Below are 23,594 nucleotides of genomic sequence, written 5' to 3'. Positions count from 1 at the left end.
CTGGTGTGTGTCCTGGGGGCGTGGCACCCAGCGTGGGCGGGGGGCAGCCGCGATGGCACCCCACCGGGATCACGCTGCTGGGGGCGGTGCGCTCCCCCCCGCACTCCTCTTCCTCCGCCAGTGGTGGAGGGACTTTAGTGTGAATGGCAAGCATTAGCTTGAAGGAGGTCAGCAGCAATAAGATAAATGATTGCAGATGTTTGATGTCAGTGATCAGTTTACAGTTCTGCATGTCATTTTAGTATGCAAAGGACACATACACAAGCACATTCAAAGCATGTTTTTCCTTTCAAAGAATTCTAGTTTGTTAAGGGTTTCTGGGAATCGTAACTCTGTGAGGGGTGAACTACAGTGCCCAGAATTATTTGAAGGAAATAATGTGCTTTAAAGGTATGTATAGTGCATACACAGCAAAAGACTAATTGGTTTGGTGTTCTATACATGCGGCAGATGCTTGCAAAAGCAGTTCTGGCAGTGATTATATTAGTATTTATATATTCAAGCCAAAATTTTATAGATTGCTAGACAGGAAGGTTAATAATGAACATTATTCTAAATTAATATAAGTTCATCACAATAAAAATTAGGGACAGGTAAACCCAGCCTTGGAGATCATTCTGCTGCATCACAGCTGCAATCCTATACACATTTACCTGGAAGTAAGCCCCAATGAACTCAAAGGGGCTTATTAGAGTAATGCTGGCACACCAATATTGACGAGATAGTAAATTCATATGAATCAGACTATGTGTTTACCACAACATGACATGCTATGTCATACATTTGGGAGGAAACACATATAGATAATTTGGATAAGATACTGTATGCAAATTTAATTTTTAAAAAGCAAGAGAAATGTTTGCTGTATTATTGCACCAGAGAACACCAAGTTTGGTGACAATGTGAACCAGACATTATTCATCTTCTTTGTAGATGGAAAAAACACTGTGACAGAGGAAATTACGGTAATCTACTTCTTAGAATGCAGGAATTTTGATAAACCATGAAAGGTTCAAGAACTTATTTTCTCTATGTATTGATAAGAGTTTCTTTCTGTTCATAAAATAGACATGTAATTGTGTTTGTGGCTGTTGTCCTGGCAACTTCCAGTATACATTAACACAGTGTTTTGATGGCGAAAATCATATTCGTCAGTTATCTTGGATGTTTCCTTATCCATTCCTGACACACAAGTGCCACAGGTAAAATGTTACTAGCTTTTAAGTCTTTCTCTTTTGTTTTAATATTATAAGACAAGTCTTGCCTTCAGTGACATCAGGCAGAGAATTATCTCTTATTTCCATAAAACTCAGTATGAGGTCCATAAACACTTTCTGGTTTCTAAAGAAACAGAATAAATATTAACAGTTAACACACCAAATGGAGCCAATGTGTATGGAAATATGACTAGAAAGATAGGCTACATCCAAGTCCTTCCTTTCTCAGTTCTCAACTGGGCTATCTTGCATCGCGTCTCCTTCCTTAGATATCTGCTTTCTCTATGGTTGTTATCTTTTATTCTGCATTGGCTCCTACGGCTTTAGAGACAGCATGACAGGGGGAAATGTAACAGATGAAGTTTTTTCCAGTTTCTGCATCTCTACGCTGGGAAAAGTTGCCTTTCAAGCAGCTTTTTAAAGGTATATAGCAGCCTTTAAAAAAACAACAACAACAACACACACACACACACCACACCCCAATGGCAGTGCTTTAAATCAAGCACTTTTTTACCTGCTCCGGAACTCTTATTAGATTAAAAACAAGTTCATAGGTTGTAATAAGTGAAAATTATGGCTTGAGAGTTCTTGTGCAGTTTTTAAAAAAACAATGAGAAGTTATGATTACCTTCTAATTTTACACTGCTTATATGTGATTAGACCTCTTCTGTGAGCAGATATTTGTATTTATTATAACTGAACAGGCTCTAAGGAGTTTGAAGAATGTGTTGGTTGATGCAAAGCATTTAAAAACACAGCACCTGCAGCATGGCCAATATTGCAATTTAGAGGTTGCAGTTTTCAAAAACAAATAGTGTGGATTGATGATGAGAGTGACAATTATTCCACTAGTTTATTTGGGCATTTGGGGAAGGTGTCTTGCAGGTAACAGTTCTCCAAACATAAAGTGTGTACACACACAGGCATAGAGTGCATTCACTGCCTTCCACAGACAATTATTTTTGGACAGTGTACACATAGTTGTCTTCATAGTGTTGGTATATTGTTCTTTTGCTGTTTTGAAAGTGCCTTTTGGTATAACAGTTCTAAGCCATCTTACATTTCACAATGTATTCTGCAGTGCCTCTTGCCTTGCCTGGAAATTTGAGAGTGCCTTCTCTGGGAACCTCCTGTTCCCTGCATGCCCAGGGCAGGCAGACCCTGAGCATATCATACCACAAGTGCCTTGCAATAAAACAGACACTGCAGTCAGTAACTAGTCATGTGTAGCACCAGAACAGGCAGCCTTAACATGCCTTGCTAAAATAAAAGAGGCATGTAGTCATGTTGCCCCCTTCATACCTGTAATGCCTAAAAGGTTTCCCCATTCATTTCAACTGAATCAAGATCAGATCTGAGTGCACAACAGGCATGCAGATCTGTGTTCTCTATTGAAGTTAAACAGAAAAGCCCTTGAAGGTTGGGAGAGTTGCGTAAAAGTACACAGCCCACATGTCTATAAGGAACTGGTAAATTCCCTATACTGCTGTATTCAGTTATGCATGAGTTTATAAGTGCAAGTAGATAAATAGGTACTGCTCCGGCGGGAAAGTAAATGGCGTTTCCATGCACTGCTCTGGTTTCGCCAGAAGTGGCTTAGTCATGCTGGCCACATGACCCGGAAAAACTCTGCGAACAAACACTGGCTCCCTCGGCCAGTAAAGCGAGATGAGCGCAGCAACCCCAGAGTCATTCGCGACTGGACTTAACTGTGAGGGGTCCTTTACCTTTTTTTATCCCATGGAAATGAGCCAGGCTTCAGAATCTAAAACATAGGGTTAAAGAGCACCTTGGAATAGACTGCTACAAAGGTGACACGCCAACCTCTGCTGAGCAGTAGCAAGATTCTAGTGGGGTTCCAGGTGTGGGGATAGCCGGTGCCTACCGGGCACCAGCTATGGGGCAGCCTGCGGACGGGACGGCCGGTAATTCTGGAGCCTGCTCCCACCGCGCCGTGAAGAAAGGGATCCGCTGGCTGCAATCTGAGGGTTGAATCTGTGAGTTCGTGATAAATCTGCCTCGTGGATGTCTGCAGGCGTCTGTCTGGTCCAAAAAAGGTTCCGGAGAGGAGAACTGAGCTAAAAGGTGGCCAAAACCAAACAGCCAAATAAAAGACTTTAAAATAAAATGAAATAAAACAACGGAGACTGCAGTCTGGTGGAGAAGCCTACCGCTGCCCTGTGTGGTTGGTTTCGCTTTCTGTTTGCAACTGGGCTTGCCATGCAACGATGTTCTCGTGCTTACTTCTTGGCTTTCTCCACACCACAAACAGGGAGCGGCAGCTATTTATTAGGGGAATAACCAACGTCATAATCAATACATTAACCAATAACAGTCCTGTTGCTGCCCTAAAAAAGGCGGGAAGAAGATTGGAGCCACTTTTTCCCCATGGAGGGATCCCAGCAGTGAGTCGCCTGCTGGATCCTATTGCTACCTTTCCTTCCAAGGCGGAAGGACACAGTAAAAACAAGTACAAACAATCACAAATAAACATAAATAACCACAGGTGCGAATGCACCTGCAAAGTGTATTCCCACATCCAGGCGCTCATCCTGGGGTCATGTTTCCGCTGAGAATCAAGATGAGGTGGAGGCTGTTTTAGCTTTACGAAATATGATTTATTCACATATTTTATTTATACCTGGATTTATATGGAGTTCAGATCTTAAAGCATAGTCATCTTAAGAGAGGCTTATTCCCCACAGCAGTGCAGCACTCAAGTCCAAGGCATCTCTCCAGCCTCCCTTCAGCCAGTCTGCCAAGATGGTTCTGGTCTTCTCTTTCCCCACACACCCCTGCTTGGATCTGCCCAGGCTCAAGGATTCCTCTTGGATGTTGGTCATCAACACCTTTTGACACATTAATGCCTCTATCCCAGGTGAGGCTCTAGCCTAGAAAGGAAGCTTAGCCTGTATTTTTCCAGTGGCCTGGAATCTTCCCTTTAATACTCCAAATATTACATAGATTCTGACATTCATTAATTTCTTGGGTTTAGGGGGTTTCCCTCCCCCAAACTTATATCACCATGACCATTCTTGGTACTACAGTTCTAACGAAACAAATGAAATTTTCATACACAGTATAGGTATGAATTATAAACCTAGTTGCAGAGTGTTTGGGAATGCTAAAGTGAGTTTCCATTATGCATCCATGACCTAGACCAGTTTTCTACAGTACTGCATCCCTTCATATAAAAAATGAAGGAACAACATTACATAAGTTATTAGGTAATATTCCAACAAACAGAATCAAGGTGAATCGAAGGGAAAATTTGAATTACCAAACTGATGCATGAACGACATCATGCTCAGGTAATTCCTTTTTTCCAAATTTAAAAGATATCTGAAATAAACCTAATCATGCCTAAATAATGGAAGCACAAGAGTTTCACTGCTTTGTTATTGTGGTGACTCTAGGATATGAAATAATAATATCTAGATAGTAAGTTTATGTAGCTCAAAAATAAAATTCCAATTATCACCAATAAATTCAGGTTACGGGGAACTCTGGCCCTAGAAAATGAAAAGAGCAAAATAAAATTGCCTAGATGGGAGTAGGGACCTTCTTCGGATGTACCTTCGTGATAAAGAAAATGGCATTTGAAACATCCCATTTTGCAGTAAAGATAACCAGTCACAAACATAGCTTAATACAAGAAGCATCCAATCTAAACATTATCGAGACAGAAGTTAAGAATTACTGTAAAAAGAAAATGAGAAATAAATATCTTGCATCAATTGTCTTTTTGTATTAGAAATAAAAAAAGAAACTTACACTTGTTGTATAAGCTGCTTCAGGGTCATCCTCTAATACCCGCGATAATCCAAAATCAGAGACTTTACACATGAGATTACTGTTGACCAAAATATTCCGAGCTGCCAAGTCTCTATGTACATAGCCCATATCTGAGAGGTATTTCATGCCAGAAGCAATTCCACGCAGCATGCCAACTAGCTGGATAACTGTGAAGTGGCCATCATGCTTCTGCAAGGAAGGTAGATTGTCAGCTTCAAGAACATTTACATTTTCAAGTTTAACTCAACTTTCTTCAGTTTACATTGCACAAATGCCTAACCACAATTTGCTAATCCAGGCACACCTCCCCATATAATTTATTTAATTATCCCCATTGGCTTTTGGGTCTTGGACCTTTTTTTCACATTTGTAGCATTTCCCACAATGGAATGCCACCATTGAGATGGCCCTTTCTCTGGTACCTACTTCTTACACCTAAAATTGTGGCAGTACCTTCAGTAGGCCCTCCATTCATGTTTGGGTAGGTACGTATGGAGACAGTCTTACAAGAACTGTGGTCCCAAACCATGAAGGACTTACCCACAATTTCACTGTACTGTAATTCCCCTAGCCTTCACAGTTAAGACTGATGTGCTCCTCTTTTTAGAGCCAGACAATGGACCAATCCACAATATTTACAGCTCAATGTCTAGCAACCAGTTCCAAAGTAATGATAGACATATCTGTTATATAAATAAGCTCTTACAAATTACACTACTATGTCTGTCAAGTAAGACTGTGGTAACACATGAATGAATATGCTATGTGCTAAATTAGTAGCTATCTCTTGCCTAATCCTGTGGCAACAATCTTTAATTAAAGATGAATACTGAGGAAATTAGAGGAAAAAATCCTAAGAATAGATACACTCTTCTCCAAGGTTAGCTACTTAGAATGTCTCTATGGAAATAATGTAGAAAAGATAACCCAAATAGCTCTTCATATTACTAATCCATTTTTGGACAGAAAAGTACTGACTCAAGAACTACCTTCAAAAATACTTGAAATAAAATCATGACTTTAAGATTGGATAATCAGTAATAAAAAACATGTTTATATCGTTTTGCCTGCAAAACCCACAATATTATGGAGGCCACTTAACACATTGCAGCAATAGATGGCAATGGTTTTGGGGGTTTTTTTAACTACTGGTTTAAAAACTTAAGTAACAGGTATACATATATGTAAGCCTGGCACAATAACCTGCATTATCTAATTTTTAGATGGAGTTAATTTTATATTTTATAATATTACAAAATATGCTTTAAGAAAAAGTATGGTGTTGCCAGCATTGGGAAGCTACAGAACCTTTACAGAAGAAGAAGAAGAAGGAGAAGAAGTGGAGGAGGAGCAGGAGGAGGAGGAGTTTGGATTTGATATCCCGCTTTATCACTACCCAAAGGAGTCTCAAAGCGGCTAACATTCTCCTTTTCCCTTCCTCCCCCACAACAAACACTCTGTGAGGTGAGTGGGGCTGAGAGACTTCAAAGAAGTGTGACTAGCCCAAGGTCACCCAGCAACCACCCTTCCCCAACACTACCTTCTGGAATACACATGTAAGATAGGAGTGAGGATACGATACCACTTTGAGGATATGGTAGCTTTCAAAGGTCAAAGAAAGGATTATAGAAATGTGTCCTTCAATTTAAGAAAATTCAGACTGCTTCTTGTCTTTTCTTGACCATAGCAAGACAGTCATAATTTACTAATATATTTTTAAATGGGTACTTTAAAACTGTTCTTTGCCCACATTCTTGTCACTCCAAATCTCTATGATTATTGCTACTGCATAACATTTGAAATATATATTTTCCCCATCTTCAAGTACTTCAGCATTTCACACTTGCCTATAGCGTGTGATTTTATGCTGTCCTTATTCCATATGTTCTGCTTCTAAGTGATGCCTTTATTTCTCACACACTTGACTTTCCAGATCATGTCATGCTACACCCACACTAATCCTTAAACGACGTAGTCTGCAAAGCTTCTCAATACTGTTTTCTGTGCTACCTTTATTCCCTCAATATCTTTCAATAGTGAAGTTTTCCTTTTGGCTGTTTATGCATCAAATATTTATCTATTATGGCAGGGATGCACGTCCCACCCTCTGCTTGGGGGCTGGGACAATATTCTCTGTCTCACACACAGGTGTAGTTTGGCCCTAAACTGTGACTATAAATTGCCTTCAAGGAACATCTTCCCCACTAATAAAAATACTAGTGTTGACTTCAGAACAAGGTTTAGTAAGTGTGGTCAAGAGCTGACTTCCAGACTAGATAAAGGAAAGGTTGCACATTCTTACAAAAGCTGGCAGATGTCAAATGTCAAATGTCTTGGCTGTGGAGTTATTACTGACCATGTATCTACAAATACAAGTTAATGGAACTTTACAAGGCTCAAAAAATATGCAGCAGGGTTCCAACGGCTCAGTAGCAGAGCATATGCATGAAAAAAGGTCCCAGATTCAATCCTAGGCATCTTCAAGTAGGGTGGGGAATGTTCCCTGCCTGAAATACTAGAAAGCAGCAACCAGACAGTATTGGCAATACAGTGGTGCCTTCGGTTAAGTACAGTGGTACCTCAGGTTACATACGCTTCAGGTTACATACTCCGCTAACCCAGAAATAACGCTTCAGGTTAAGAACTTTGCTTCAGGATAAGAACAGAAATTGTGCTCTGGCGGTGCAGCGGCAGCGGGAGGTCCCATTAGCTAAAGTGGTGCTTCAGGTTAAGAACAGTTTCAGGTTAAGAATGGACCTCCAGAACGAATTAAGTTCTTAACCTGAGGTACCATTGTACTTAATTTGTTCTGGAGGTCCGTTCTTAACCTGAAGACCACTTTAGCTAATGGGAGCTCCCACTGCCGCTGCGCCGCCGGAGCACGATTTCTGTTCTTATCCTGAAGCAAAGTTCTTAACCTGAAGTGTTATTTCTGGGTTAGTGGAGTTTGTAACCTGAAGCGTATGTAACATGAAGCATATGTAACCCGAGGTACCACTGTACTGAGTGGATCGATGGCCTGACTCAGTATAAGGCAGCTTCCTATGTCCTTAAATAATTGAACCTATAGAAACTATGGAATTTATCAAAATTACTCTCAATTGGCATAAATAATCATACAGTTTACTATACTGCATATTTTTTTCTGGGTTCTGCAAATCTTGCACAGTGATAAACAATAAATGAAACTGTGGTGTCCCAACTACTGGAAATCTTATTCAGCAAACTTTGTGGGTTCAGATGTTACAGCAGGTATTGCCCACCACTTTCAGTTATATCCATGAAGGCATAAGGGCTAGAATCTTGCTTTTTTTTTAAATTAAGAAGTCCAGGATTCTTGGGCAACTAAATTCTGTCCCTGCTGCCACATTCTGATTCCCCTCTACACATCTTCACATACAGCATACACACAGCCCTAATTTAAAACCACTTTAAAAAGGCAGGTGCCACAATTTATTAGGCCTCAACTACCACAGGCCTTGATTCTCTCACAGCCCTACATCCCGATGTTCCTCATACATCAACTGTGATCCCGTAACAACTCATACAGCTTTTCTTCAGATACTTGACTCTCTATGCAAATAAACTCAGAATAGATACACATCTTGATATAGATATCCTCTGACAATTACCTCTTCTTTTTTGTTTTATTTGTCTCAAGAGGGAAGATGCAATTTCCCCCAAGTATTTAAGTGACTCAGGGTTGTTATCTAGGGCTTATTTCTGACTCTCAGGGGTTAACACAAGAAGTACTTTTGATACAATTCCCAGTTGGCTGCTGAGGATGTTTATCAGCCTCTGTAACAATTCAAACCAGAGTGAATTTATCCAGAGCACTGTTCCATCAAATTCTAAACAGTCTTTAATAGCTTTGCCAAATAAACTATCCTTGACAGCCAAAAGAATATCTAATGCCTGGCTGGTTGCACATTTATGCTGCCCATCCAATGCACATGAGAGAAATTGTTTTATATTCAGCATCTGATGCCGTTTGCAAAACCTGACTCAAGAAATATTCCAGTCCAGTTACAGAACACTGCATAAAGTATTATGGGCAACAAATCAAGCTTCCCCAGTGGAAGCTTTTCATTCTGCAGCAGAACTTTGCTCTTAACATGTTCCAGAGAAGAAACCATTTTACACCCAAAAAACAAAATCTGACTCAGATCTGCAAGTCCCACTTCAATCTTTAATTATAGAAAATCAGAAGTGCATAACGTTCACACTTCCACAGCCTATACATTGATTTATGTATTCATTGCCTTTAACTATGAGAACTGAACCATGGGTGTGGGGAACAAAGTTTCTTGCAGAATAACACAATGGAACATAAAGATATGAATACTGATACTTAACTGACACAAATCTCTTTTTAATTATGAAAATACCTGGGCAAGTTCATACCTTTGCTTAAGATACATTTGGAATGGTTAATTAAGATGTTATAGGGAATGTTTTATTTATTCACAGTACCCTTCTACACAAAGTGCTACAATTTTCAACTAGATCACTTGAGGCTGCAGGTGGGGCAATTTTTAAAATATTTACCCATATAAAAAACTCATTGTAGGGCAACACCTACTCATCAGGGAAAAGGATTTTCATGTATCCTCTCTGCCTGATGTACTAGTTTCCTACATAAAGGAAGCTTTTTATGTGTTAATTTAAAAATATGAAGTCCTACCAGCAGTCTAAAGCAATGCAACCCAAAATTCTATCACTTGGTCTGGAAATGTATGATAGCTTTCTGTGCTTTCAAAATATGATGGTGGTGTAGGAATGCCTTGCAATATTAGGGGAAGATGCAAAGTTTTGTGCCATGTTTCCAGGAGGCTATTACAGAGGGAGGGATGGGATAGCAGTGCTTTCCCACTGACTCTGATGGAAACAAACCAAACCAAACAACACTCAGTTCCACCAGGGTCACCTCTGTCCACTGTCATCTAGCAGCAGCCGTCCCACCAGTTCAGCTGAAAGACCAGTAACCTTTGCCTCTTTCTCTCCTTGAACTCTTATCATTGCTGCTGGTCATTATAAGAACATTGTCACTAAGTGCCTGTCCACACTTCCGCTTGTTCCATGCCTAGAAAGAATGGGTCTGAGAAGTTTTCCACTTGTTCTAGACACAGATCAGAGTGGTTTTTCATTTGTCCCACCCCGACAAAATCCACTGTTGACTGCTGAGTTAGAAGAAACGTCAATCTGCAGAAAAAACGATTGGTGTTTGTTCCAATTCAGTGGTAAACAGCAGGTTTATCTGGGGGAAAGTTGAGGCAAAAGCGAAAGTAAATAGCGCCTGAGTCATTCTCAGCCCCTCTCCCTTTTGTATCATGCCGTTTAGACCGTGAGTTGAAGGCAGGTTTTGTCTAATTCCCCTTCTGGAAGCCTTTTTTCAACTTGAAGGATGGGGTGAAAATATTGTAAATATAAATAAGCAAACAGTGGGAGTCACCCATGTTATGGCTCATCCCTTGACTACTTTCCAGACGAGTGATGCACGAGCCCTAGTGTAGGCTTTTCTCATGTGTCCTGACTCCTGGAGCTTCTAATGTTGCTCCAGAGCTGTGGGAAGAACCACTGCTGCCATTGTGCCCACACCACAGGATAATATTAGAAGGAACCCTATGTATAATCTACCAATGGTACACTTGCCAGGTTTTGCCTTGTGCAAAACCACACAAAACAGAGATAGAAGAAGCTGCACCCCTGCTCTTGTGGAGAAAGGAATGTTGTCTACATGTCAACAGGGCTCTTTCTGCTTCAGGAAGACCAGGAGAGAGCTCATATATTACTCTTTAAGCTATAAACTTGCAGTGTTCAAACCAATCACTACACAGAACATGTTAATGTTAGGACAAAACAACAAAAATTGTCATTGACCTGCACAAATGTCTCTTGACTCTCAGTATCTACAACAAAATGTTAGATTGGAGTTTTTAAAAAAGGCTGATGGAAGAACACCCTCACCCATTACACATCCTGAAATAGCTGTGTAGCAAATTTCCAAAGGCTGAAAGGCTGCTGGACCAAGTTTTTGTACATGTTTTTAAAACAAATACTTTTTCTGTAACAGTTTGATTTCCAGACTCTGCTGATTCAATCAGGCCTCCAGCCTGGATTGGCGCCATTAAAGAAAATATAAATCAATACTTTGCTCAGTGCAATAGCAACTGTGGTAGAGAATTTACTTTTCCCAGAACATCCAGATATACTCTATAGAGTTAAAGAACATCTAAACTGGGCTTGCCTGCACAGCTTGTGATCCATAAAGCCAACCAGCTGTGTATCGTTGCTCCCCTCCTGCCTTCTAGTTTTGTCCTCTACCTGGGACTGAAAAACAATAGTATTGGCAAACAACTAGCATTCTGACCCTGGCTTGTGTCATGACATTTAACTTATGCCATGCAATAGTGTCTGTATTTGGGGTTTAAAAACATGCATGAGAGAGAGCATAGTATCGACACTTATTTTAACTAAATTTTGCATTATGGTTCCTAGCACAAAGAAGTAGGTTTTCGTCTGTTTGGATACAATTGAACAACTTTCTGAATCATGATGACGTACTGAACCTTTAAAAACCGCAATGACTATACCAAGTGATCTTCTGGTTTCTTAGAATTCCTGAGCAATGCCAAGTAGAAAGTTGCTAGTATGAAATAAAAGATATTGTTTTCAAAGTGCAAAATAAGTAAAACAAGTAAATAAAATGGGGAGGTTTCGTTCAGCAGCAGAGCAAGCCGATTGGGCGCGGGAGGCGGGCCAGCGCCCACGGGGGCAGGGCATGGGGGTGGGGCCAGCCGCCCACGGGGTCATCACGGGGCCTCTGAGGAGTCTGCCTGCTTCCTCCCGCTCAGCTGCCCTGCAGCTGAGGGGGAGGCAACGGGCGGACTGTTTGGGGCAGTGCGGAGCCTGTAGGCACTCAAGCCACGTCACTCCCAGGAGAGACACGTGGCTTGGGCGCGCTGCAGGCCCTGTGGTGAGTGCCGCCCACCATTTTGTCATCCCCCTCAGTGGGGACCCCCGAGGCAAACTGCACCTACCGCACCCCCCCTTGCTACGCCCCTGGTTTCATTCTACAACTTTGTTGCAAAGTCTGCTAAAGATGGCATGTGTGCATGCTGCATGAGAGTGAGAGAGTGAGCAAGGATGAGAACAAGCTCATTTTTAGCATCTTTTACAGCAGACAAATAAAGATGGGAGCTATTAAACTTTGCAGTGTCGTGTGGGTCTCCTCCACCCAAAATGAACTCTGACTGGAGAGGATAGGTTAGATGGATTTATAGCACACACTTTATGACTTCATTTTATGGAACTCTCGTCTCCTTTCCCAACATTATTTAACATGAGCTTCTGCTGAAGCATCTAACCTCTAACTGACAGAAAGGATAAGGTTAATGGCAAGGCTGTACTGGGAATTATATAATGGCTGCTTCTTCAAAGAGCAATATATCCTGACATTTCTTTCCCACAGAAAATATTTTTCACTTCCCTCCCTTGGCCTATTTTGGACTTGCCTTTAGGAATCTAAGTTTGGTAATATGTTTTGGTCTTTTACTCTGCTGTATTGTCTTTTGTTAATGTACCACAGAAATGAAACAAAACTTATTATGGTGCTTTGCACTACTAAGGTCTGAAGTACATGTCAACAATAAAAAGAGTACTTTCTGCAACAATCTGTTATTTTTACCCAAATGCAATATAGGTTCTCTGGATTTACACCTTGATATAAAACACAACAACAAATAAAACAGTCACAGTGCCCCTTTAAAAACCAAAACATGCTGTACAGAAATAGTAGTTAAACTTTAGTAATACAATTCATAAAGTGACAGAACTTTAGCTTTTTTCATTAATTTGCACAAAAATAATTAGAAATATTGAGACTTCAGATTTTTTGTATGATATAGTAGTAGTATAGTACAGAGGGGGTTACTGTTTTGTTGCTTATGTTTTGACTATTTATTAGTGCTTTTATCTTGTGTTTTTACCTTGTGGACTGACCTGAGATCTTTTGATGAACAGCAGTTTATAAATCTAATAAATAATAATCTAGAAGAATGGAAAAAGTGTCTGCTAAGCTGTGTTGCCAGGTCACCTCCATTTTGTACCCATGTTTCCATATCTATCTTTTCTGTAACTACCTACCTGCAAGATCTAGTATTGACTAAGGCACTAAGCAAAGGGTGTGATTGTAAGACAGTTATATTAAAACATTTAGTAATCCTTTTATTGGCTGCCGCATGCTTGCCATCATACAGAAAATGGAACGCGCCATAGGGCACCTGTAGCAGCACAACCAGAAGTCTTCATCTACCTCACCTGCAATAAAACGTATCTCTCCCATATTGGTCTCTACAGCCACAGCAGGCACTGTAACTTCCATTGCCTCCTGAGACAGATGGGTGCCAACAACAACTCGAACCTTATGCTTTGGTATGAGTGCTTGAAATATTGCTGCTCTGGAAAACGTTACCCTCTGTGTTTGACCATTGCAAGGCATAGCTACACCAGATACTTTTTATGCTGTCTGGTTGCAATTTGTTGTAAAAGAACTAACGCCACTTACAACAGCAACCTATACCATCTTCCAGTGTGATCTGAGTTACCATATTTTCCGGCGTATAAGATGACTGGGCATATAAGATGACCCCCAACCTTTCCAGTTAAAATATAGAGTTTGAGATAAACTCGACCACAGATTCTCCACTCGGCGTATAAGACGACCCCCGACTTTTGAGAAGATTTTCCTGGATTTAAAAGTAGTCTTATATGCCAGAATATACAGTAACTTTTATTTTGTCCCAGGATACAATATGCGATGTATACCATCCTTTGTCCCTATGACCCCCCCCCTTTCATTTGTGTAATGCTGTTTAAAAAGAATACTCTTCCTTTGGGTTAGGACATACACTAAAAATATTTGGATCAGGCAATCCAGTTAGGCAACTCTTTGTGCAAATGGCTTTTTGACCATAGTGAGTTGGACTATGGAATATTGATGCTTCAGTAAAATATAAAGCTGGTTCACACATGCAACATCAAATGACAAACTGCATGTAAGAACTATCATAAATTTAACACTTTTCATATCACCAAATAACACTTCAAACACAACACTTTTCTTGAGGCGGGGAAACAGTGTTGTAAAAAAAAAAGTGTAATCATAGGTATATCAGTGTATTTAAATTTGAATTGTCAAACTGTGTTATTATTGTTGTTATGGTTTTTATTGTTTTTATTGTTTGTGTTTTTTGTGGTTGATGCTTGTATTAAAAAAAAAACACTTTTCTTGAGGCTAGCCCACACATTTAGCTGCCATTCCTCAATGAGTAATCATATGGTGTACACACGTGTGAAACAACCTATTATTTATAACCACCTTTATGCCTAAACACTTTGTAAACACATCCGTCCATGATGCTAGCAAAAATCATTTGTGTCATGATGTGGCAACTGATAACATCATATATATGTAATTCCATAGGCCTAGCTATTGGTATGTCCTATTCTAAGCACAGAGAAAACACCACAAATAGGCAATGAAATAACCTTGATAGCCTTCTGCTCAGCAACCCAAACATGTCCATACAGAGTGCTGATCCAAGACATACAGTCTGTCAGGCAGAATGAATTAAATGATTCATCACACACACACACACACACACACACTCCATTTGCTGATAAACTACTTGGTACATTCTGCCTCAAGCCAAGTCAGACAAGATGGCTTCTTCCAATGACTGCCAGGATTCAGGAATAAGGTTCAAAGCAGTCTATCAAAAAAGTGGCCGAAGCATTTTCTCTTAAACCCCAGTGTACATTCTCAGAGCCAGCCCTACTATTAGGGGGAATGAGACACCTGCCACAGGCAGCCAATGCTAGATAGAGGTAGCAGTCCCCAAATAGTTCCTCCTGATCCCTCTTGGCTATTCCATCTGCTGGGGGATAATGCTGGGTCTCTCATGCGGACTGCCTTAATCCTTCAGAGCAAGGCAGGGGTCTCCAGAAGTTCCCAATGCCAAAGGACTAATAAATAAACGTGTCTTAATTATGGTGTTGTGTTCAACGTTGTGTGAGCAGAAGGTAGGCCAGGAAATGGACCGCTGCTTTCCCCTCATGCTTTTGTTACCCTGTGCAGCTGAAATTTATTCAAGATGGTCACCATGACCTACTGAACATTGTGATTTATGGGGTTGCAGTGGGGAGGAGGTTGTCTGAAATCAGACAGAGGAATAATGTGAGCATCCCTGGAACTTTAAAGCCCCAAATATGAGCTGCTGGGGAAAAAAAAACCATAAAGCAGATCTGATATAATTTTGATTTACATGGGAATATGTGGAACAATTGCCACATCTAATGTCAATATATATCCCCTCCAAAAATCAGCTAATGCTGTCATGCTCATAATATTCTGGTGAACAATAATGATTTATTTGTAGAAATTATGGCACAGAAGCTTGAAATGTTGAAGAGTATTCTTCACATTCTGGATTTTTATCTTTTGGCTCTAGCTTTTATATATATTTCTATAAAAGTGCTCAAAGCTACAAAAAGGCATTATTACATATGAAGAAATATGGGCTTTGTGAAGTCCTTTGAGATCACTATATAAAAACCCCTTGTAAATTTAACCTTTTATGATGGTTTAGAGATACACTTATACAGTATTTTTTGTACTCACACAAAGGTATTTCAAAGTTTACTCTTCAAGTAACTAGCAGGAACTCACATTAAAAAAAGAAGTACACTGATTTCTTTTTAAGATCTAGAGCTTTCAGTCTTTTGCTCTGCTGAGTATTAATGTTACTAAGATTAAATATCTACATTCCTTTCAGAATGCATATAACCTCAAAACCGTTTCAATAGATATTGAACTGATAAACCACAACTGAGAAAAGGGAAGCATATAACTAAGGGAAACAATTAATATGACTGAGAGGTTAATGCTTATTATTGTACCACTGCTCTCTCACGACTACCCTTTTCCTAATACAAACATAAAATGCCATATTTCAGAAGCAGACATAAGGAAGGCAATGTAGTAAAGAAATCTTGCTATGTGTTGAATATACCTATTTAGAGTGAAATGAGATACAAACTCTTCAACATTCTGTCATAAAAAAGGGATGAACAGAAGGCATAAGCATTTGGTATTAGTAAAGATAAAGTAGCAACATGATTTGCAAAAAGTTTATCTATGAGTCTGTTTACAAAATGAACAGTACTATTAATTCCGATCCAGCCTCATATTTTGCCATTATCTCTCTGCCCTTCCAACCACCTACATAATCCAATATATTAAACACTTGGAATTCTTTTGTCATTTCCTCTTTTTGTTATATAACTCTGATTTTTGTCTCATAGGTCCCAGTTCTTCAGTGCTTCAGTGAGACTTCATAAATGATTTTAGCACTCATCATTCTTTTCTTTCTTTCTTTCTTTTTCTTTCTTTCTTTCTTTCTTTCTTTTTTTCTTGTCAATTGTGAAGTTGCCTCTGTGCCCTTTCTGCTTCACTATAGTCACCTTGCTTTGCTGCTTACTCATTTTTTCCACTAATATTTTCAAATGGTGTTTCATGCCAACTGATCTGTATTAAAAGCACACGATGAATTCTTGTACATGTCCTTGTTATGTTTTCCTTCTTCAAAAATTAGTTAAGTTCTACTGATTTTACAGCAAGGCCAATGTGATCTTGCAGATATTTGCAAATGCGTAATGGTGAGTACTTTATAAAAATACAATACAGAAAACACAAAATACCTAAGAAAAATAAGAGCAAGACCAAACCAATAACCCCGCCTCCCAAAACACTTTTTAAAGTGTATCGGATGTTAATCAGCCAAAGGCCAGGTTGAAAAGTAATGTTTTCTCCTGGTGTCTAAAGGTGTATAATGAAGGTGCCAGCCAAACCTCCCCGGGGACAGCATTCCACAAACGGGGAGCCACTGCAGAAATGCCCATTGTCGTGTTGCCACCCTCTGGAAAGAAGGGTCTCAGACGATGACCTCAGGGTCTGTGTAGGTTCATATGGAGAGGGGCAGTTCTTGAGGTATTGTGGTCCTGAGCCGTTTAAGGCTTTATAGGTCAAAAGCAGCACTTTAAATTGGACTTAGAAACTATTTGGCTACCAGTGCAAACAGACCAGGATCAGTGACAGGACCAGGGCAAAACCATCTTACCCTGGTGAGCAATATGGCTGCTGAATGCCGCACCAGCACAAATTTCAGGATCGTCTTCACAGGCAGCCCTACTTATAACAAGTTACAGTAATGTAACCTAAAGGTTACCAGAGTATAGACAACAGTAGTTAGGTTGTGCCTGTCCAGCTCGGGCACCAGCTGAAGCTGATGGAAGGCACTCTGTGCCACTGAAGCCACTTGAGTCTCAAGCTTAACAGCAAATAATCCAGAAGTACCTGCATACTTGCTCAGTGAGCACACAGTGCCATCTATCCTTATAATGTTTCTTCTGAGCCTCACAGCAGTTCCCCTCTGTTGGAGCTTTATATGTCCCAAGGCATGTCCTGGTCTTCTTATACTAACCTGCTGTCTGAACTGTGGGGAAAGACATCATCCTGTTGCCAGTGTTGAAGTAAGATTCAGCTGCCAGTTCAGGCAGCTTCTGTATGTGAAGTGGGGAGAGCAGCACCATCTTGTCCTTCAGCTCAGACAGCAAAATGTCTTGGGGCCGCTCTGTGCCATTCCCTATCCACACTTTTGACATTTATTTAGATCCAGCAAGTGAACTTAAGTGGAATACCATTATAGTCAAGCCACTTCAGTAGTTCCTAATTCAATTTGTTAAATGCAATTAGCCATAAATAATTATAAATCAGTTACTAAACCTGTGCTATACTTCTGTAAGCAAAAAACAAAACACAACGAAGAAATATTTTTAAATGACTGAGCAAAACGAACAGCTGCCATATGGCAAGGCATTTGCATTTCAATTTATCTTTTTGTTCATAATAACACCATTTGAAATACATTTTGCTAAATATGGGGACTGAACTTGTAGAAGAAATCAATTATATTCTTAAGTCTAAATCTTCTCCTTTTCTGGCTGTGCTCGAATGTATCACTGTACCTAAGAAATGCACCCTGGGGAAAATACTTCTCCAACTAAAAATCCATGAATAACATTATGCAAAAATTAATTTGTGATAAATGATTCAAAATCTTTACTTAGAATGGTTTTTATTCATATTTCTTGTGAAAATAACACCTCACCCGTAGAAAGGAGTCAAGGGATCCATTCTCCATGTATTCAACCACAATCATTACTGGTCTGCCTGCAAAGACAGCAAAGGAATGTGTTAGGATTATAGGTATATTAAGGGTTTGTTATAGTTCCAGCTGTTAGGAAAAGATTATCTGCATTAGTAAAATATGTTGCTCATTTCCCAGTCCTCCTCTGTAGCAAAAATGTATCTCATTGTTCTATTATTTCTGAGTAGTTTCTTGGTCATGTTGTTGGATTAACCAAAGGCATTATAATATTTTTGGTTTTTTATTTAAATGGCTGAAATCAGAATCTATTATTTATAGCCCATGTTATTCTTGGTGGATACAACCCTATGCACTCAAAACAGTGCTGAGGAGAGGGGGTGTTACTAAGCTATGAATATGACCCTTCTCCCTTATACTAGAATATATAATTAACATTTGATGTTTGTGACAAGAACATCCAAGTCATTCTAGTACTAATTTACTTTCTGTATTTACTTGACAAGCCTTTTACTGTTTGTGTTCAGGAGTAAGCCATCACTCTAAAACTACCTAGAAGAAATAACCCAATTTGCATGCTAATCAGGGTATTCCATCAGATGTTATTTAGATAATGCTAATAATACAAAGGTGTGAATAATATATGCAGAAATACTGTAATGAATCATCTTGCATGCAAGACAGGAAAGAATATAATAAAACAACAAACACATTTTGTGTGAATGCCTGTATTGGTTCCATTTGTAACAAATACCAGATAAAATAATAGAAGGAATAAAGATACCCAGGTGCTTGAGAAGAACCTTGTCTACATCTTGCCTGTTATTATTTTTCATTCTTTCTCCTGCCAACATAGCATAATCAGATAGATAGCATAATCAGAACTGCACACAATATTCATGATGCAACTCTCCCAAAGACTAACAAAATGGCTTTATAATACTTTCAGCAATTTCTGTCTGTTAAACTTTCTTTGGACAGAAATCCATGAATGAACAAATGGGCACCCAGTTGGAACTTAGTGGACATTCATGCAATGAAACGGACAAAAATAATTTAAGGCATTGTGAATATGAAAGGACAGACCAGTTCAAACCACCTATCTGCAGTGCTGCTGCTGGATAGGGTAGAAGTATCCCTCCACTCAGCTTGTCCTCTGCCACCAGGGGAGCTCCACTGTTAGCAAGGAAGCTCTGCCAGTAAGTGCCCTATGTGCCAGCCTAAATAGCAGTAGCCAGCAGACAGGCCCCAAAACAGGGATTTTTGGGTTTGTGAGAGGGCAGAGCTGGACTGGCACAGGACTTGCTGTATCCTGCAGCAGCCTTGTGGCACAGCGAAAGGGCATTTTCTCATGCCCCCCCCCCCATTTTCTACCCTTGGTGAGGAGGCATATCTGTTTCAGTAACATTGGGTTTTGTCAGTGCAATAGTTGTGAGAACATCTTCAAGTGAACATTCTACTGTCCTTTTATTTAGAAATACAAGATACCGTATTATGCCAGCAAAATGGCTGCCTTTACAGCATGCAAAGTACACAGAGAGCCAAATATATTACAGAGCCCCCTAAAGGGTTCATAGGGAAACATTATGTTCACATTCCATGGTTACAGGACAAGGGCTGTTATCTAGAAAGGCTGGGTGGCAGGCATTGCTCTCACAGATAACAACAGATTGCCCAACTGAACTCAATGGGAGCTGTGGACTTACATGGAAGATCAGCTGTCTATAAATATATTATTATTGTGAACCATTATGATATTTTAGAACAAATGAGACAAGAAAATAAACAGGCTACCATCAGTCAAATGGTTGAAGTGGTGTAAACCTGCTCCTGTTCATTGACCTTCACTCTAACCTGGAGAAAGATATATCTGTACTCCATTATGATTAGAATAAAGGAGATAAATTCCCTGTTTACACAAAGACCATGTATAGACTTAAAGAGGGACAGGGAAAATCAGAAACAGAGCAGAATATTTAGCCCCTGAGGTGAATATACAAGATATTACACATGGGTGGGGGGATAGGGGGGATTGTACCCACTGTCTCCTCTGTCGATCAGCATGCAATCAGTGGGCAGTTTGAATTGAACTAACACTTTCTTTGTGTGTTTGAGGACCCTGAAAAAGCAGGGATACAGCTGCAAGCTACAGAATGAATGCCAGTGCAAATTAACATTTTTAACAATGGCAGGATGACTGTAATAAAACTCTGCCTGAATAATTACCCCTGAGGGCCTTATAGAATAGCATACCCTGTGGTGGCACATCCAATATCCAAAAATGTAATGTTGGTAATGTGCCTATCTAAATTATTCATTTTCTTAAAAGAGCAAAGGATGAAAATACTGCTTCTCATAAATTGGTCAGTGCAACTGCTAACAATACAACTTATTGGCCCTCTTACCACCTGGGCTTATGCGATTTCTATTGTGGGATTCAGAGAAAGTGAACAACTGGATAAGAGCGCCATGTATAGATGCTTGTCATTTAATATATGCAATATAAACCATCTGTTTATAAAACAAACCAGGTTTTTATTTTATACTTTTAGGCTGTTGTTGGCATCCATTTGTCTTGAGAGACAATGGGGTACTCCCTTGGAGGTGAAGTCAAACTGCTGCATTAGCAGCACTGAAGTAACCTGCCCGGGGCGCAAGCCTGGGCACTGTATATGGAGGTCCTGGGCTGCCCAGCTGTAATCCTGAACGTAAGTACTAAGCCCCTCAAATGTACCGCATTTTTCGGTCCATAAGGCGCTCCGGACCACAAGACGCACTTGTTTTTTAAAGGGGAAAAACCAGGAAAAAATATTTTCCTGGTTTTCCTCCTCTAAAAAACACGGGGGGGGGGAGCGCTGGAGGGGAAGCCCCTTCTCCCTTCACAGCGGCTCATCCCCGCTTCCTTAAAGGGACATGGGGACGAGGGGAGAAGGTTTCTCCCCTCCTCCCCATGTCCCTTTAAAGCAACAGGGGATAAGCCTGCTTTTGGCGTTGGGGCGCAGGGTGGTGGAGAAAGCAGCAGCATCCCCGCTGTTTCCTCCACCATCCCATGCCTTGCACCGATCCCAAAAGCCTGCTTTTGGGATTGGCGGGCAGCGCGTGGGGTGGTGGAGGAAATCCTCTACCAACCTCCCTGCCGCCCACCGATCCCAAAAGCAGGCATCGCAGCTGCCTCCCCCACCTCCCGCCGAATACGGCGGGGGATGGGGGGAGGCAGCAGAGATGTTGGTGGTTCGTGCTAGCAGCTCCGTTCACGGAGCTGCTGGCACGATCCACCAACATCCCCTTCGCTCCTGGCCGCCTCCCCCCATCCCCCGTCGCGTTCGGCGGGACGTGGGGGGAGGCGGCAGAGGTGTTGGTGGATCGTGCTAGCAGCTCCGTGAACGGAGCTGCTGGCACGATCCACCAACATCCCCTTTGCTTCCCGCCGCCTCCCCCAATCCCCCGCCGCGTTCGGCGGGACGAGGGGGGAGGCGGCGGAGGTGTTGGTGGATCGTGCTAGCAGCTCCGTTCACGGAGCTGCTGGCACAATCCACCAACATCCCCTTTGCTTCCCGCCGCCTCCCCCATCCCCCGCCGCGTTCGGCAGGACGTGGGGGGAGGCGGCGGAGGTGTTGGTGGATCGTGCCAGCAGCTCCGTTCACGGAGCTGCTAGCACGATCCACCAACATCCCCTTCACTCCCCGCCGCCTCCCCCCATCCCCGCCGCGTTCGGCGGGACGTGGGGGGAGGCGGCGGAGGTGTTGGTGGATCGTGCTAGCAGCTCCGTGAACGGAGCTGCTGGCACGATCCACCAACATCCCCTTCGCTTCCCGCCGCCTCCCCCATCCCCCGTCGCGTTCGGCGGGAGGTCGGGGAAGCAGCGGAGATGTTGCTGGATTGTGTTAGCAGCTCTGCTCGCCGAAAGAAGCTTCTTTCGGTGAACGGAGGTGCTGGCATGATCCAGCAACATCGCTGCTGCCTCCCCCCACCTCCCGCCGAACGTAGCAGGGGATGTGGGGAGGCAGCTGGAGCGAAGCCTTCGCTCCATAAGGCGCACAGCAATTTTCCCTTCCATTTTAGGAGGGAAAAGGTGCGTCTTATGGAGCGTAAAATACGGTACTTCTGAATAAAGTTGCATAGGATTGTGCTGTACAAACACAATCCAGCCAAAGTCAATGTCTGGAAATCAAATTGATTTGAATCAGAGGAGGTTGGCCATGTGGCCAAAGTACTGGAGCCTCAACTTCAGGATCTGTCCTTCTAGTGAGCACTCAGGGCTGATTTCTTTGAGAATGGATAGGTTTGATCTTCTTGCAGTCCATGGGACTCTCAAGAGTCTCCTCCAGCACCATAATTCAAAAGCGTCAATTCTTCGGCGGTCAGCCTTCTTTATGGTCTAGCTCTCACTTCCGTACATTACTACTGGGAAAACCATAGCTTTAACTATACGGACCTTTGTCGGCAAGGTGATGTCTTTGCTTTTTAAGATGCTGTCTAGTTTTGTCATTGCTTTCCTCCCAAGAAGCAGACGTCTTCTAATTTCGTGACTGCTGTCACCATCTGCAGTGATCATGGAACCCAAGAAAGTTCCATTTCTTCCCCTTCTATTTGCCAGGAGGTGATGGGACCAGTGGCCATGATCTTAGTTTTTTTGATGTTGAGCTTCAGACCATATTTTGCGCTCTCCTCTTTCACCCTCATTAAAAGGTTCTTTAATTCCTCCTCACTTTCTGCCATCAAGGTAGTATCATCAGCTATTTTATTTTCAATTCATATATATTCTATTTTTTATCACAGCATAGGATTTTGACATTGTGTAATTTAATTGAATTGTAGAATGATGAACGAGAATGGTGGAAAGATATTCAGAACACTTTTCCTGTCATTTTAAATACTGAATCAAATGCTAATGAATTTTTTAAAGTATAAAATTAATCTGCCCCAAATAATAATATATTCAGTGCACACTAATCTCTACAGATTTTATTTATAATGAAATGCTGAAAAATATGCAAAAGAAATAGGCATAGTAGAGTAAATGCACAGTATCTACCCACCCCCACAAATACACAAATGCATACATACATATGGCAGAAAAACAGAAAAATAGTTCAGTTTAAAGAAAGAGTGAGAACGCTCTCTCATTTTTTTTTTAAACAGATGGTCTGTGTCTTAAAATACCCGAATATAGATAGCTACCTTTTTCAAGCCAGGTGATCTATGGGATGGCTTTCCTGCCTTTAGGCCTATGTCTGTTGAGAGTATCTGGCTGGGGGCAACAATTTGAAGGTGTTTTCAGCTGTGAAATATATGCAAACTATTTATGCATTTGTCTTAGGTCGATGGCTTTTTCAGTGGTGGCCTCCTAATTATA

General features: G+C 41.1%; 1 protein-coding gene across 6 annotated transcripts in view; it reads right to left on the bottom strand.

Annotated features, from left to right (window-relative positions):
• The window catches only part of EPHA6 (EPH receptor A6), a 338,956-nt gene that overhangs the window by 27,777 nt on the left and 287,585 nt on the right, over positions 1-23,594 (bottom strand). For all 6 annotated transcript variants that reach the window (XM_033146746.1, XM_033146748.1, XM_033146747.1 and 3 more), the window contains 2 exons: positions 18,242-18,303; positions 4,992-5,201 (listed from right to left, as the gene is read on the bottom strand). In XM_033146746.1, coding sequence (XP_033002637.1) covers positions 4,992-5,201; positions 18,242-18,303 — 272 coding nt within the window. The remainder of the gene's footprint in view (positions 1-4,991; positions 5,202-18,241; positions 18,304-23,594) is intronic.

The sequence above is a fragment of the Lacerta agilis genome, chromosome 4, assembly GCF_009819535.1.
Source record: "Lacerta agilis isolate rLacAgi1 chromosome 4, rLacAgi1.pri, whole genome shotgun sequence".
NCBI classification, from domain to species: Eukaryota; Metazoa; Chordata; class Lepidosauria; order Squamata; family Lacertidae; genus Lacerta; species Lacerta agilis.
Note: the sequence above shows the minus strand (reverse complement) of the source record. Positions and strands in the feature narration are given on the sequence as shown.